Consider the following 17,263-nt stretch of genomic DNA (forward strand, 5'->3'; position numbering starts at 1 on the left):
TTCCTCTGTGCTTAAAAATCATTTAAAAAGCGGCCTGATTATGCGTTGGCTAGTACTTCATATTTGGAATTTGTATACAGTCAACCCTCGTTTATCGTGGTTAATCCGTTCCAGACTCTGCCGCGATAAATTAATTTCCGCGAAGTAGGATTCTTTATTTGTATATCGAATATTTTCGCAGTTAGAGCATAGAAAACCTGTTTACGACCTTCTAATACAGTAATCCCTCCTCGATCGCGGGGGTTGCGTTCAAGACCCCCCCGCGATAGGTGAAAATCTGCGAAATAGAAACCATATGTTTGTATGGTTATTTTTATATATTTTAAGCCCTTATAAACTCTCCCACACTGTTAACATTATTAGAGCCCTCTAGACATGAAATAACACCCTTTAGTCAAACGTTTAAACTGTGCTTCATTACAAGACAGAGATGGCAGTTCTTTCTCACAATTAAAAGAATGCAAACATATCTTATCTTCAAAGGAGCGCCGTGAAGAACAGATAATGTCAGAGAGAGCGCTCGCTAAGAAAAGCAAACAATCAAAAAATCAATACGTGCTTTTAAGTATACAGAAGCACCGCGATAAAGTGGCATTTTGTAGAGGAGCGTCCTATCTTCTAGGCAAACAGCCACTGTGTAAACAGCCCCCTCTGCTCAGGCAGAGAGAGTGAGAGAGACAGAGAGAAGCAAACAAAACAAGCGCCACGCGGGAAGCATATCTTATAGCATTGAGGAGTTTTAGTTAATATGTAATACATGCTCTGATTGGGTAGCTTCTAAGCCATCCGCCAATAGCGTCCCTTGTATGAAATCAACTGGGCAATCAAACTGAAGAAGCATGTAACCTAAATTAAAAGACCCATTGTCCGCAGAAAGCGGCGAACCAGTAAAAAATCCGTGATATATATTTAGATGTGCTTACATTTAAAATCCGCGATAGAGTGAAGCCGCGAAAGTCGAAGCGCGATATAGCGAGGGATTACTGTAGTTTTTAAATTTGAATTCACTCCACATCTTCTTTGAGAATGTGTGTACTAACATGGTGGACTGTCAAAGATGCTTTATCTCTACATCAACTCTGGGACCCTAGGACGGGTAACACTGGCTCTCAATCATATCTTTGGTCAATTCATGAAACAAAATGTCTGCTTTCAGAACAAAAAGCTACATGTAGAATATTTCTTCCAGGGAAGCTGTTCAAGCCAGCCACATTTCTTTCTTTTTTACTGAGTAAAATATTTTGACAGAAGACCACAGGGGTTCCAAATCTCATCAGGAGTAGGACTAGTACTTCCTTCTGTGACAGCATTAGCACCAGCATCTTTAGTTACTGGTAGCACAGCAGTGGATTCACCCTGATTCACCTTCTCTCCTGGTTATTCTTTTTTCTCTCACTACCCAAATCAGGTTGGCTCTAGGCATTGCCCTCAGTCTCTTTTCGAAGTGGAGGAGCCACCGTTCCTTCTGCCAGTGGCAGTAATTTAATTGAAAATTACAGATTTTGGCAGAGCATTTGCTGATTATGTAAGAAACATGAGGTATACAGTGTCACAAGGTCTACTAGGCCAAAAACCAAGTAAAGAAAAATAAAAATTGTCAAAACAGCTCTAATGCTGATGCCAAACATGAGAATAAATTATGTTCACAACCATGCTTACTGACTAAACAAATGGCCAGTTTTACAATATTTTGTCATGCGATGAACAGAGAAATGAAGACATCTGGGGCCTCATGTATAAACGATGCGTACACACAGAAATGTTGCGTAAGAACGTTTCCACGTTCAAATCAAAATGTATAAAACCTACACTTGGCGTAAAGCCACGCACTTTTCCACGATACCTCATACCCTGTCATACGCAAGTTCTCCACTCGGTTTTGCAGACTGGCGGCACCCAGCGTCAAACCAGTGCTACCGTTCCTGTGTGGTTACCCTTTATTTCTTAGAACCACATTCCTGATGCGGCTTTATAAATACACTAAAACTAACCACATATTGTTTATTAGTGTAATGCATCTGATTATAATTAACCTGTAACAATATAATGGCCCAGGGAACAGCCATAGTATTCCAAATACCATAACTGCTTTAGCGTTGTTACTCTCACTGCACCTTCTTCTTCTTTTTCTTCTTTCAGCTGCTCCCTTTAAGGGTTGCCACAGCGGATCATCTTTTTCCATATTACTCTCATTGCAGCACTCGGAGTATTTATATCACTGTATCTGAGTGGGGAATCACAGCAGCAGCTGATCAGAAAGAGAATTATCGGTATACAGCATCAAACACACGCTACCTCAGCCACGGCAAAACGTTTCAAAGCCTTTCCTGTACGGACCTCGCGGTTCAGAAACAGTTTCATCCCAAGAACTATAAACGCACTTAATCAATTGCTCCTTGTAGAACTGTTTGTACTTATAAGTACAATCACCTCACTGTAAACTTGCAGTACAGTTATAATATTACACAACCTGCGCCACTTTATAAAGCGCGTATTTACATATGATGACGATATCATTTTTAAGATGAAATGCAGCAAAATATGTTGATTATATTATACAGATAAAACTTCATTTAAATAATCTGTATTGTTAATAATTAGACATGTGAGGACACAGTGCCGCAACGCTAACAAGTTCACGTATTCTTCCTGCCTCGCGCTGTATATTTACTGAGGCTGGCACGACACTGGAAGGATAGATGGATAGAATAATTAAACATGTACTATGAAGATATTTCAGTGTTCCTTAAAAGTTTTGAAGAATCGTCATTGTAAGCTTACAGATGGCTTAACGTCTACGGGTATTACATAGCTCATTGTGTGGCGATTGGATATTTGGGGAAAGAAAAGTAAGGACAAGAATTGGAGGTTAGTATGTTTGAAAGAGACAGTACTGCTACAATAAATTATTTCATCGAAGGTCGCACATGGCGCAGCAAGCATCTTGTGTGAGACATGAACAATCACTGCGCCATCGTGTTCTCATGTTTAATAACGTGCTTTCATTCCCGTCATCATGAAAATGATATCATGTATACATCTCAGTATTTTAATTATTCAGAGAGCTGTAATATCACCCTAGCCTGTGTAATGGATTCTGTGTCCAGTCGGAGAAAGAGAAAGAATGGAAGCACATAGTGATTCATACACATAGAGCACATTGAAGATCAAATACAAAACAAAGCATTTAACATGCTACTTTAGTTACGATGGGATTTGAGAAACTAGTAAATTAAATGATTTTAAGATTAAGTTTATGATGTTCTGCTTTAATGACAAAATAAACTACATGATTAAAGTGGAAATTTTGACATTAAAGTTGACATTTTGTGCTTTTTTTCCACTGTGTGTCTATTTTTTTTTTGTCTTTACCCTAATAAGCTCAGACGGTGGGCTACGACTCCCTTTTCATCGCGACTTTGATATCTGACCACTTCTTTTTATTTTGGCACTGTCCGCCTTTGTGAACTTGAGCTTTCGAGTTTCTCCGACACGCTATGTCACTCGATCAACTTCCTTTTGTTCATTATACCACTGTTTAAATCAACAAATAGTATGTTTTTCCTTTGCCTCCACTTGGTATTCGCTGAAATTCTTATATTTTCCCCCGTGCTTTTCCCATTGTCTTTTCACAGAAAGCTGAACTTAAGGGCTATTTATATTGATTTGCATATTCAAATAGGCGTAATTCTGGGAGGATTTGGGGCAGGACAGCACATGCGTTACTTTTCACGCTCACCGGGATTTATGTAGCGGAAAAACACGGAAGTTGGCGAACACACAGATTCCTGCATCTGGATTTTTCTGTGCGTAAGTGCATTTCAGCATTTGTGCTTACGTCATGTTATAGTGCGAATTCTACGCACAGCGTTATGCATGAGGCCCCTGATGTCTATAGAAATCAGACAAAAAACAACAGGCCTACAGCTGCCAAAGATGTGATGAACAGAAAGAAAGAGAAACAGAGCTCAGACTCAGTCCAGAGCTCCTGGATCCCTAGTGTGCAATAAACTAAAAGGCAAAGAATTATCTTTTAAAAGTAAACAAAAAAAAAAAATTCTTTAGTTTTTGTTTTACATTAAAATAAAACACAACATAAAAGAGTTTTGTTTATTAATTGTTTTGGCTGAGTCTTTGGAAACAGTTTGCACAATTTTATTTTATTATTATCAATTGTTATTTGGCTGATGTCTTTATCCAAGATGACTTACAACATTTGAGAGATACAACTGATTACATTTCAATCTGAGTATAGGCAGGTCAAGTGACCTGCTAATGGTCACACAGTTTCAGTAGTGGGTTTTCAACCCACAACCTCAGGGTTTAAGCTCTGAAGCCTCACAAAAAAGCCTTCAAAGTCCTCTGAGTAATACAAACACCCTACTATTTTATTTTAGGCTCTAATAAAAATACTAAATAGCTACATAGCTACAGAATTGTGAATATCAGTTGAAGACAAAATTAGCTTGGTGTCGGATATTAAGGGCAATAGATTTCCAGGATGCTGTTCCTTTCATAGCTTAAAATTGCTTCAGTATATTCGGTTTTATGTTTGTATTAAAAATGATTGAGTGTGGATCTAAAAAGATGAAAAGAAGGTAACTAGCAGTGTGTTATAGAAAATCCAACAAAATATTAATTTATGTTTTAATTAAAGATGGCCAAAAGGATTCAGTACATTACTTTTACCATATAAGCACACTCATTGCTTTGGAAAAATAAAATCTGAATCTTAGCTTTTCATTCTGAATGGGTAATTCAGTGCCTTCAAATGTGAACATTGATGTAAGTCTTCTGTATTTATTATTGAAAGCATATACATTATTCAAAACAAAATAAGTGCAGTCAAGCAAGAAGATATGAAAATAAGCAGACGTGTCAGATTGTGGCTTATGTAATCAAAGAATCCCAAAAGGTAAGACCTTTCGTTAGGCTCTCTTTACTTCTTTTCTTATCAACCGAGTGCAGGGCATTTTCATTTCCATTCTTTGGCATGTAGTGGTGGACAATGTGCTGTTTGACTAAACTCTGTGCCAGGGTCAGATAAAATTATCTGAGGTGAACAAAAATTGCTCACCAAAATTTTCATTTCCCTCACACAGTGTTGACATGGTAAGCATGCACCTCCTTACCTGTGTAGCTATATGGTGAACGTTTTTAGGCAATATGATGGTAAAAATGTATTTTGACAGTTTGAACTAATTTTCATTTTGCGGTACTGCTGGCAGCATATTTGATTCATAACTTTTAAATGTCATTTTTTAACTCACTTAATCCAGACCCGGGTCACTGGAGCCTGTCCCAGCTAACATAGGACACAAAGTAGGAATAAACCTTGGAAGAACATGGACAGGAACCCTGGCCAACTTACTGCAAGGCAGCAGCGCTACCACTGTGCCACCTTATGGCATTTAAAGATTATATTTATTTTGCTTCAAAACACAAAACCTCATCCTGTTTTCAGAATTGTATTGTGTTTTTATTCATGAAAGATAACTATTTAAAAAATATTCAGTCTGCTGGGTGGTGTAAATGCTGTAAAATGCTCCAGTTTTGATTCAGAACTGAAAATGAAATTGAAGCTTTTGTATATGAAAGATAACCTTATCTGATGCCAGATCTGACAGATGTAAAATTGTTCACAAGGAGAAACAGTTAAGCTTTTGTGGCTATGCTTTGTTTGGTTGTCACCATTGGGTCATGGAGACTGACATAAATCTGGCTGGCACAGCGGCAGAGCTCTGGATTGAAGTCCCTGCATGGAGTGTGACCGTTCATTTGTGCCTGCACGGAATTTCCTAAGGGGGCTCCAGTTTACCTCCACAATCCTAAAGATGTGCACTTTAGTTTTACTGGTGACTTTATCCTAGCCCAGTACGAGTGTGTGTCACTGTGCTCAATGTTGCCAAGTTAGACTCCCCTTTGACCCCAGAACTAGATCATCTTTTGGCAAAGAGATGAACAGGTGAATTGACAGCAAGCTTGGCCATGGCTGAGATGTACAGAAATGTCTGTAGTAACCTTCTGTATTTCGGCCTGCAATGATGTTTGTGTTGTTTACAGCCTCTCCAGTAAGCACTCAGCCTGCTAACCAGTTCTGCTTTAAAGATAAACCAACAGTCACCAAGTGGGCAACAGCATCTCCCTGTGGCAGGCAGCGTATTTCACTGTGGAAACACCACTGAATTGGGACCATTTGGTGGCTGTGCTCAGACTCACTGTGTGACAGTGTGATTTGACGTGGCTGCAAACCTCGATATACACCCAGTGAAGTAGGGCCTTGAGGAGGACTGGGAAGAGGAAGATTAACAAGGTCAATCATTGAAACAGGGCTCAAGAAGGTGGCAGGCATATTTCATGGAGCAGACCTTCTACAGAGTGAAAAGATGATCTTTTGACTTAGTGGACCAGGATTATCTCTTCTAGTTTACTGGCCACAGTCAGAAAAGGGGTCAGGGATCCAAACATTTTAGCTCAGTACTTCACGTTTGCATTTCATCTTCTCCCACATGGCCTCTCACCTGCAGTGTGGACAAGCCTTTTGATAACAAGGTGTCTTATCTCTAATATAATTTGTTTTTTTTTTCATTTTATTATTTCAGGCATTCCTAAAATGGCATACATAAACTACAGCAATCCAGACATTTAAGCATGAGGATCAGTGGAAGGAGAAGGCAGAAGAGGACCATCCAAGTCAATCGACGGCTCTTTAACAAGGAGCTGACAATGGCTGTGATGCTCCTGTAAAAGACGCTCCAGACAATGTTGTTTATCAACCAGAAATCTTCTTAAAATTTTTAAGGAATGCTTTTTGTTGTTTGAATGTTAACTGAAAAAAAAAAAATTTCCAAAGCCTTTGACAACCAAGAAAATGAAAGTACAAAGTTAGTGGTACCTTATACCTAGAACACACCATTTAGGGTTTCTTGTAAATATAAACTACAAAGTAAGTAAACAAAATATGCTAAATAGTTTTGCCCAATTTCATATTCCCTTTCCCAGTCTCCTTTGTAACATTAAATAAAGGTTGTTGTTTTGTTGGTTTACTCATTCAGTTAACTTAAACTTACAAGTTCAAATCATCTGTCTAGATTTTGTCCTATACTGTATTTGCAAAATTAGCCATGGTGATCAGTGGAGCTACAAATCTTGCCATTCTTCAATCTGTGCTAAAAACAGACTTCCAAAAACAGGCCACATTTTATTAGAAAAAAAAATGCATTTTATTGCTCCTTTCAAAGCCTGTTGGAAAAAAGCAGATCTTCTGAGCTAACAAGGCGGTCAGCCCTTATGAAATGGCAGAGGTTACCCCTGCTGCTCAGCACCAAACTATTTGACCTACCATTGTAGGTGAAGCAAGTAATCGGCATTTCAGCTAAAACATGTAAGTTCAGTTGCAAAGTATTGCATGTGTACATATTTACAAATATAAAACATCCCTCCATTGTGTAAGGCTGCAGCTCCCCAGTATTGGCAGCATTAGTTTCTTGCTTAGTGTTGTGTTAGATGACAGCTTGCATTGTGAGGAGCTGCCGAGCAGCAGACACAAACTGGCAACGGTCTGTCCTTCAAATGGAAAGGGATCAGAGCAGGAACTGGATTTGGAACGGGCAGCACACAGTCCTAAAGTCCAGCGTGACACGGAGGATCCTTTTGTGAACGGAGTGTAGATGAAGTGACTTGGCCTGAGGATGTCTTATATGATTTTATGGAGCTGGTGCATAAAAGCCACCTGCCCACATTGTTACCACCTCTGCATTTATTGCGTTACGAACCTGGCCAGGCCTGGAATGATAAAAAACTAAAGAAAAGTAAACCTAATAATTCAAAGTCCCAATCTGACAATGACTTTGGAAAGTTCTCCCGTGAGCACATTTATGGCTTGACAGTTGGGCAGTGAATGTATGTGTGCTCTTGCTGAATCTCAGATCTTATATTTTCATTTGTTTTACATGATCCGTGGAGTTGGAAGTGGATGTTTCTTATGGAATCATACTAATAGATTTGACAAGGAGAGAGCGGGAACCTAACCTGTTTGTGGACTTCAATGCCCCGTTCTTCTTGCCCCCTTCTCGTACTGACTGTTTTCATCTATGTGGCTGCCTTTCCTCTGTTTGGGAATGTTAAACCAGACCCATCTTCTACAGCAGATTTCCTCTTGTCTGGTGCAGTTCTAATCACACATTATCAAAACCCAGTTAATCCACTCCAGGGGCTTCAAAGTAGACAGTCACTTCCAGGAGTGCAGATGTTACCATCCATGTAGTCATCCTCCTTTCCCAGGATTCAATGTTAAATCTAAATCACATATGCATATCTGCTCCTATTTCATCTAATCATTTTTTTCAAACCAGCACAATTTGGGCATGACAACCTGAAGGTCTGAAAAGCCCATGGTGAAGGTGGAGACTGAGCCCCACGTGTGAACCAAGGCTGCATTAGCATGAGTGTTAGGTTCATCTCAAACTGCACAGGAGCTCCATCTCAGGCTGCACTTCATGGTGGGACTTGCAGAGAAACAAGATGTGCAGATGGTGAGCAAAACACACTTTTGTGTTTTAAAGAAAGCAGATTTGTACAGGAAAGTGCCAAGCAACATGCATTTGCTAAGTGAAGATATAAACTTAAATAAAAGAAAAAACTAAAAGCTAATGAAGAAAGCAGAAATGATCATTTGGCAGGCGTTTCAGTCTCTTGACAGAAGTTCTGTTGGTTGCTGAAGTGAGCAGCTTTGTGATCACTCAGTCAAATGTGTCACCGCTAAAAGGTGCAGAATTCTGAGTCCGCTCAAGCGTTGTACTGTCCACCCAGATGAGATTCTTTTCAAACCCATCTCACCTGCAAAGTGTGCTTATGGTGGCAGATATGACACCTACCTAATGTAAATAATCACTTGTGGGCATTTTAGTTTGTATAGTTGGGAACAGACCTATCATTTAGTTTAAAAGAAAAAACAAAACTGGTACACTTTGGAATGGTCTTTTAGATGCTTCAGTGCTGTGCTGTAGAAACCAATTCGAGGATAAAAAAGGAAGGCAAGAAGTGACCTTTGGTGTTATAGAAAATAATTATTTGACCTAATCATTGGGGCAGACTACAGCAATGGCTCTGTAGTTCAGTCCAGTAGGTCCACTGTGGTTGTGGTTCTTCTCCTGCTTCTGCTTTTTTATTGGCCTCCTGCCTTATTTACACAGGCAGTTACTTCCCACTTTCAATGTTTTAGATTCAATTAGATAAACTTTATGCATTCCAAGGAGAAACCCAGTGTCACTCCAAAGAATACAAAACAATGTTTGCAAAACGTTATCGTAATTTAGCAAGCGTTAATATATATTCCATTCAGATTAGTGTTTTCATAATTGATCTTGGTTTTCATTCTGCTGTTCCATGGATTCTGATGATTTACTGGTGACTGCACTAGTCGGTCTGGGTCGGAGCCTTTACACATTTTGTGTGGCTCTGCTATGGTGTTTACTCTGCTTATTGTTCATTCTTATTAGAAAAAGGCTAAGGGTACATCATCGAGATGGCAGAAGTGAGACAAAAACCCAGGATATCAGTTCTACTAGTCCTCCAAAGAAGACCTCCTCCAGCAGCTCTCTAGACCTTCCTGCATGCTCCACCCATTACAACATTATTAGTGATTGTATGTTGAAAACCACTTCTATTCTAATAAACACTGATGTTACCAATGACATACAATAGAACTAAAAATGTGATACAAAAGAGATGTGCAGTGGGAGATATGCAGGCAAACACAGGAAATTCGCAGCCAGGTCTTATCAAGACAACCTCGGAAATACAATTTTAAATGTAGACAATCAGATTCCATACAGTGCAGAGGCCATGTGGAGTATAAGGAGGATGGACTGACATAACACGATGGGATGACCACTGAAGGCGGTCATGTTCTGTATTTGGATCAATAGAGACTCAACAGGGCATCCAGCTGGCAATGCTGAAAGATCAGTTTGTAAAACATTAGTTTAGGGAAAAGAAAGTCCTCCTTCAAGGATGTCTCATTGTGTGCATCACTTAGAGGGAGTAAAGCACAATATATAAAGCTGTACAGATGGTCATCATGGCCAAACAGAACTACACAAGTAGACTTCATGGTGCATACTGACAGGCTGATACTACTAATTTCGGAAAGTTACTAGAAAACACGCTGATGTCCGATCATCGTGAGGTCAAAGTTCCATCCCCAGTAGTTTGTAAGAACCTGCAGGTTGCCACACTACATCTTCTTCACGGGCAGAGGATACTTGAGCTGTTCTTCTTCTTCTTCTTCTTCCTATCACATAACCTTCTACAATTTGCTTCATACTCAGCAGGCATGTCACCTTTTCGATCATCTTGCCTATGCAAAAAAAGACGCAAACCCTGGTAAATTTGTGGATAAAGGAGCTGTCATTCTTCTTCTTACAATCACATAATCATCCATCCATCCATTATCCAACCCGCTATATCCTAACTACAGGGTCACGGGGTCTGCTGGAGCCAATCCCAGCCAACACAGGGCACGAAACAAACCCTGGGCAGGGCACCAGCCCACCGCAGGGCGCGCGCACACACACCAAACACACACTAGGGTCAATTTAGAATCGCCAATCCACCTAACCTGCATGTCTTTGGACTGTGGGAGGAAACCGGAGTACCCGGAGGAAACCCACACAGACACAGGGACAACATGCAAACTCCACGCAGGGAGAACCCGGGAAGCGAACCCAGATCTCCTAACTGCAAGGCAGCAGCGCTACCCACTGCACCACCGTGCCGCCCATCACATAATCAGCTTCTGCAATTTGCCTCAGACTCAGCAGATCCAGCCCCAGTGGTTCAAGAGTATGAGCAGATTGTGCAACAGAAGGGGAGACTATATTCTTCTATCGTTGATCATGTCATCGGCTTCTGCAAGTTCCATCACAGTCAGCAGAGGTCAGCAATGCTGCATGCCTGCTAGATAGATAGATAGATAGATACTTTATTAATCCCAAGGAGAAATTTACAAACTCCAGCAACAGTATACTGATAAAGAACAATATTAAATTAAAGAGTGATAACAATGAAGGTATAACAGACAGACAATTTTGTATAATATTAACGTTTACCCCCCGGGTGGAATTGAAGAGTCACATAGTGTGGGGAACGAACGATCTCCTCAGTCTGTCAGTGGAGCAGGACGGTGACAGCAGTCTGTCACTGAAGCTGCTCCTTTGTCTGCAGATGATCCTGCTCAGTGGATGCAGTGGATTCTCCATGATTGACAGGAGCCTGCTCAGCGCCTGTTGCTCTGCCATGGATGTCAAACTGTCCAGCTCTGTGTCTACAATAGAGCCTGCCTTCCTCACCAGTTTGTCCAGGCGTGAAGTGTCCTTCTTCTTTATGCTGCCTCCCCAGCACACCACCGCTTAGAAGAGGACGCTCACCACAACCGTCTGATAGAACATCTGCAGCATCTTATTGCAGATGTTGAAGGACGCCAGTCTTCTAAGGAAGTATAGTCGGCTCTGTCCTTTCTTACACAGAGCATCAGTATTGGCAGTCCAACAGTAAAACATTTGTGCATTTCCCGTTAGCCACAGGGCAATGCCATTGTGTTGCTTGCCATGAGAAGGACCTGAAGCCCAATTTTTTTTTTATTTGTCGTTTTATGCATATCACGTCATTGACTCTCGACTGAGACCCTAATCAAAGTTGAAGGCCCTGGGCTTTGCGAGTTTTTGTATGACAGACAACCTTTAACAACTACCTTAATAAAAGTATAAGCGTCTGTGTATCTGTTTTTGTGTCTGCCTAGTTGCTATGTCTCTGTCATTCAAAAAGATGACATCACAAGCATTTTTGATAGTAAAATGCATTGCATTTCTCACTCCAACAGATGGTACATCACAAACATTAACACTTCTTTTACGTATCCCAAGTCAAATGACATATAACAGAGACATATACATTGTATTTATCGTTCCAACAGATGGTGCATCACAAACATTGAATCCCATACCAAATAGCATGTAACAGAGACATATGCTTTGCAAGGGGCACTGCAAATGTTAATGCTGAAGTCTACGTCGATCAAACCATCTTAGACTGGTAGCACAGCTAGTTTTATAGCTATAGATTGCGTAACATAAATTAATACTGTAGCCTTCACAAAATGCTTTATGTATGTATATAATGATGCAATTAAAAGTAATATGTTGTGGCTACTAGGGGGTGCTGTATAGCAGAAGCTGACACAAAAATGAACCAAGGAAGCCACATTATAAAAAATATAAAGAAATTTATTGCAAAAAAAGGTACTAAGTATTCGATAAACAGTACAGTTCATAAGCAAACCTGAAAGTAAAATAATAAACCCTCTCAGCAAGGTCTTGAACCCTGACTTTATTGTGGAGTGCTTAGCACACTTCTCCACCTGTTCTTACCTAAGAAGCTGTTTCTGCTTCTTCTTCCTCTCTGGTCTCTCTTTTTTTTTTTCTCCAGTTGTATCGTTGTCCATCTTCCACTCAGCTCTAAGTTTATCATACTGAAGGCTGGAAGGGGATTTTAAGGCCTGTAAACCACTTCTGGGATCAAGAATGGCCAAGTGGCCATTTCTTCCCGGGTGTTCCTTCCTTCCTGGATCACAGCCTTCTCTTAAAGGCTCAGACGTTTTCCACAATTCCAACAAGGTAGCCACCATTCAGCATGGGAGACTTTTGGCAGCTAATGTGGTCCCACACTGTCGGTCTCTGCTTAACTCAGCATCCTTCGTTACAACAGAGCACAGCTTTTCTGCTATTTGTTTTGAATAAGTAACCATACTGGACCATTGTGGTGAACATGAGGACACTTTCAATAGCAGCTTTATAGAGCTGACCAGCACAGATGGGGACTTTTCAACTTTTTAAGTTAATAAAAAAAAGGCATTTAGTGCTGAGTTGTTTTTTTGTTTGTTTTTTGATAAGACCAGTTATGTTTTCATCCCAATTCAGGCTGTTTGTCTAGAAATGTAAATGGTAACGGAGAGTGTAGGAGGTGAGGCGTGTCACAGTCCACAATCATTTCTACCGTTCAAGTTAAGATTGATGAGGGAGCACCAACTGGCCAGCTGTTCCACCTCCCTCCGATACGTCACCTCATTCCTGTCTGTGATAAGGCCAGTTAGGGTGGTCTTGTCAGCAACCTTCAGCAGTTTAACAGATGGGTCACCAGAGGTGCAGTCAGAGGTGTACAGAGAAAAAAGAAGAGGGGAAGCTAACTGATAGTCACCCTTCTTCATTGTCTGATGTCTGTTCCTTACAACGTCAGAGATCCAGAGACATACTGCATACGGATAAGGATTAAATGCAGAACTGAAATCCACAAAGAAGATCCTTGCATAAGCAGCTGGAGAGTCTAAATGCTGCAAGATACATTGGATAGCCAATCCTCAACTGACCTATTAGCACAGTAAGCAAACTGAAGTTGGTCAAGAAGTGAATTTGTGACTGATCTGAGATTCTGAAGAATCAGACATTCATATGACTTCAATATAAGATGTCAGTGCCACTGGCCTGTAATCATTCAGACTGGAAGAATGTTGCTTCTTAGGCCCTGGGATCCTTGTGGATTCTTTGAAACAAAAGCCAAAGACTGAGTGAAACTTTTTTGCAAGTGCTGGAGATAACTGATCAGAACAATAATTTATTGGTGAGGGAGAGAAGTTACTTGGACCAGGAGTTTTAGAACATTTCTGTCTCTGGAAGAGCAGACGGGCGTCATCCCCAATAATGAAGAGAACAGAGATGAGCTGGAGGAGGAGGAGGAGACAAATAGAACAGCATGTGCACGGAAAAAAGTACAACCTCCATTCAACTTCAAATAATTCAGGTAATGATTCACACTTAATGTTTTCAATCTGAACCAATATCATTCTTTTTATCTTATTGAACCCACAATTTTTAAGTTGAGGCAAATCATTTAGAGTGATTGTGGGTGCATTTCACTTGTTTTATACTGAACTAAATCTACTTCTGTTTCCTTAGGAGGCATTAGCTCTCTGGAAATGTGTTCTTTTGACATTGCGGCATGTTAAGTAACCGAAAAATATAGAAATATGACAGAAAAGGCGATATCCCTCCCATCGTGATTACAGCGGTACAGACATCACATGAGAGACAAAGAAATACTTTAGCTTACTTTACTGACGGTTTTACGCGGTTACAGACGGGAAGCTTATGACAAACTCTATCAAGGTGTGGGAGTCTTGATCTACGCAGTCTGCCATCTTTCGTCACCACGCTGAAAGGGTTTTCCGGATGGATGACATAATCTTCCGCCCGACAGCTTAAAAGGGTTTGACTACTTGTTCCATGTATTTATACTGTCTTCTCCACGTGCAGGGCCCTCTCTGGTCTCCAAACAAGGACAGTAAACTCAAACCCCACGTCCAACAAGAATAGCACAATGCGCTCACACTGCAGTTTGTCCCATTCTCCAAACTGCTAGGCTAATGGTTTCTAAATGCAGCCTAGTCCCTGTGTACCATACTTGGTCTGCCTGTATGAACGACTCCAACAGTGTGCATAGAGACAGTGACAATAAACTTAATATTATAACAAACTGAGTATAACAATTTTTTCAAATTGTTACAATTTAAAATGGTTTGTTTGTCGTAAACTGTTTTTATGCTATTAGAAATATTATGAACATAACATATTCCAATGCTGTACTTTTTACATTTATTTAAAAATCTAGTGCATTTTGCAATGTACAATACACAACACAAAATTATTAACATTTCTACAGCTTTCTTGAAAGTATATTTTTCTTACGAGTCCTTATACTTAAAATGAACAATTGAGAAACAGGGTTACTTACCAGATATCCTCCATTATAAAAGTCTGCTGCTGAAAATGACCAGACCTGTATAGCCACGTCCACTACACTCCACTCGGGAAAGAGTCCTTCTTTTTTGGCAGCTGGAAAGCCAGCACGGCCGGAAATTTTCGACCAAAAGAATTTACAAACGGCCCCTCCGACACAGCACACAAACAACCCAAAATATTAGGTTAACTGAAATAAGAATTTGATGTTTATTCCCTCCACCACAAACACATTCTTTTACATTGATTGAGATCTGAAACCAAATATTTCAAGCTACAACACTAAATGACTAATGTTGAGTTGCTTGAAAGAGAAAATGTACGTTGAATGAACAACATCAATGTTGTACCTTTTTCAGTGTACCACCAGAGCTCGACTGTCCTGCATTATAGCAGCATCCCTGCTGGCCCCTCTTTACAATATTAGAAGTACTAATAATAATTACAGGGTACACACAATATGGTGGGAAGACAAATGCAATTCATTTTCTTACTACAAATGTTTGCGATAAACCATTTTTAGAATGACAGAGACATAACAACCAAACAGACACTTACCATTTTATTCAGGTGGATAGAATACACAGACACGTCTAGTGCAAAGTGTGCTGTATGAAAGTAACAATTCAAATAAAACAAGCTATTTTTCATAAATCTACTGTATTTATCCAGTGTAAAGTAAAACACAGATAAGCCGGAGAAAAAATCTATTTAAAGGACGGTGAACTAGGATTGTGCACTAAGACACCAAATGCGTAAAGATGTGGTCATAACAAAGACCCCTTTAGGACCACTTCACACTTTTTCCCACAGGAGAGCACCATCACAAAGCAGGATGAGGACATTCAAATGGCCCCCTGCTTCATGTGCTGGTGCAGCAGAGCTCCATGTGATGAAGACAGAATGTAGGATTGCTTTTGACAGATTGCTCTTTTCAGCAGTTCTTCATAAGTTCAACCTTGTTTACCATCTTTTACCTATTTTGCTCTTTTAGATGCATCTTTGAAGCTGCCTACTAAACCATTTTAGTGATACACCATTTTAAAAAAATCTCTTCCACACTGTTGTGATGTGAGATTTTGCATATAACTTGATAAATGTTTTGTATGTCTTTATTTATAATTTAGGCAAACCAAGTGGTGAGAGGTATTCGTGTTTGCCTTCCCCCATCCCCCTTTTTACGACTGTCTCTTTGTAATTTTATGACAGGATTTGGGGGGATGTGTCTTAAACCAGTTTGATCTCCCACACAAAGCCAGGTTAGCTTAACATATGGTCTTGGGGGGGTTGAGGTGTTAAATGTACTATTTCTCTCATTGGTCTGAGGTATGGCTGTTTGGAATTGGCTTGTCTCAGAGGCCTTTAAGTACCATGATGTCCTATTGGTTCTAGGAATTGGAGAGAACATCTATAAATGTACTTGCTCAACCACATTCTCTCTCTCTCACTGACCCGCATATGATGAAGAAGCAACCAACATATAATGAAAGAAGCATCTCTCTTGCTAACCTGTGATGATGAAGACAACACAATGAAGAGCACAGCTCAGCAGCCATATTGAACAGACATGTGGCTGAAAGCTGAGCACCAACGATGCCTTAACTAGAGACATTTTAAGTAACTACAAGTCTGTGTGCCATCTGAATTACACACCACCATTTTATCAGGTTGTATGGTTGCCAATATTCAAATGTACTTTGCATTTTGTTATTATTTATGAATATTATCAGTAATACATTATTTTATGTGTAACTTAACTCCTGCTTGTCTTTTTACTACATCTAATTGCCTGAGGTTATAGATATAGCAGGGAAGGTGGGGATAAGTTATATACAGTGGTAAGTCTGTGAGATTAGGCATTCTAAGGCTACATATTAATAATACAATAGGGGACAGTAGAGCAATTTATATTAAACATAAAAGATAAAACACACACCCTAAAGCTATTCTCAAATAGATTATTTAATGTGCCGCCCTCGGTCAAATTGTGCAACCATGATGGCATGGTAATCTCTGATCATGCTCCACTTACCACGGCACTCCTGACTGGAAGTCCCTCAAACTTACAGAACACTCCAGGGATTTCTGCTGCCGGCATATTTAAGGTGTCAAATAATCTGTTCCTCACAAGAGAAAACTGCAAAGCAAAAGGATAAGAGAATTAATTGATCTTATCTGTAAGCTTGAAGAGGAATACACAACATTACTGACACAAAATCAATACCAGAAGAGACTGCTTCTCCATACAGACTTCAACCTTTTGACCACAAAAGAACTACACAATTATTAGTTAAGTCAACTTATACTACAAACACAAAGGCTAATGAGCCAGCATATTAAATGCAACAGAAAAAGAAATCTGAAACACTGGCACAAAAATCAGGACTCATGAGCTTAAAAACTGCAGAGACAGG

The 17,263-nt window shown here is 40.0% G+C and overlaps 1 protein-coding gene across 2 annotated transcripts in view; it reads left to right on the forward strand.

Annotated features, from left to right (window-relative positions):
* The window catches only part of grm6a (glutamate receptor, metabotropic 6a), a 248,547-nt gene extending 239,873 nt beyond the window's left edge, over positions 1–8,674 (forward strand). For both annotated transcript variants that reach the window (XM_039775581.1, XM_039775580.1), the window contains exon 12: positions 6,603–8,674. Coding sequence is in view for 1 of the 2 variants with exons in the window: in XM_039775580.1 (XP_039631514.1) it covers positions 6,603–6,649 (47 nt within the window). In the remaining variant the exon portion in view is untranslated. The remainder of the gene's footprint in view (positions 1–6,602) is intronic.
* Positions 8,675–17,263: the final 8,589 nt, after the last annotated feature.

Source organism: Polypterus senegalus, chromosome 13, assembly GCF_016835505.1.
Source record: "Polypterus senegalus isolate Bchr_013 chromosome 13, ASM1683550v1, whole genome shotgun sequence".
NCBI lineage: Eukaryota > Metazoa > Chordata > Cladistia > Polypteriformes > Polypteridae > Polypterus > Polypterus senegalus.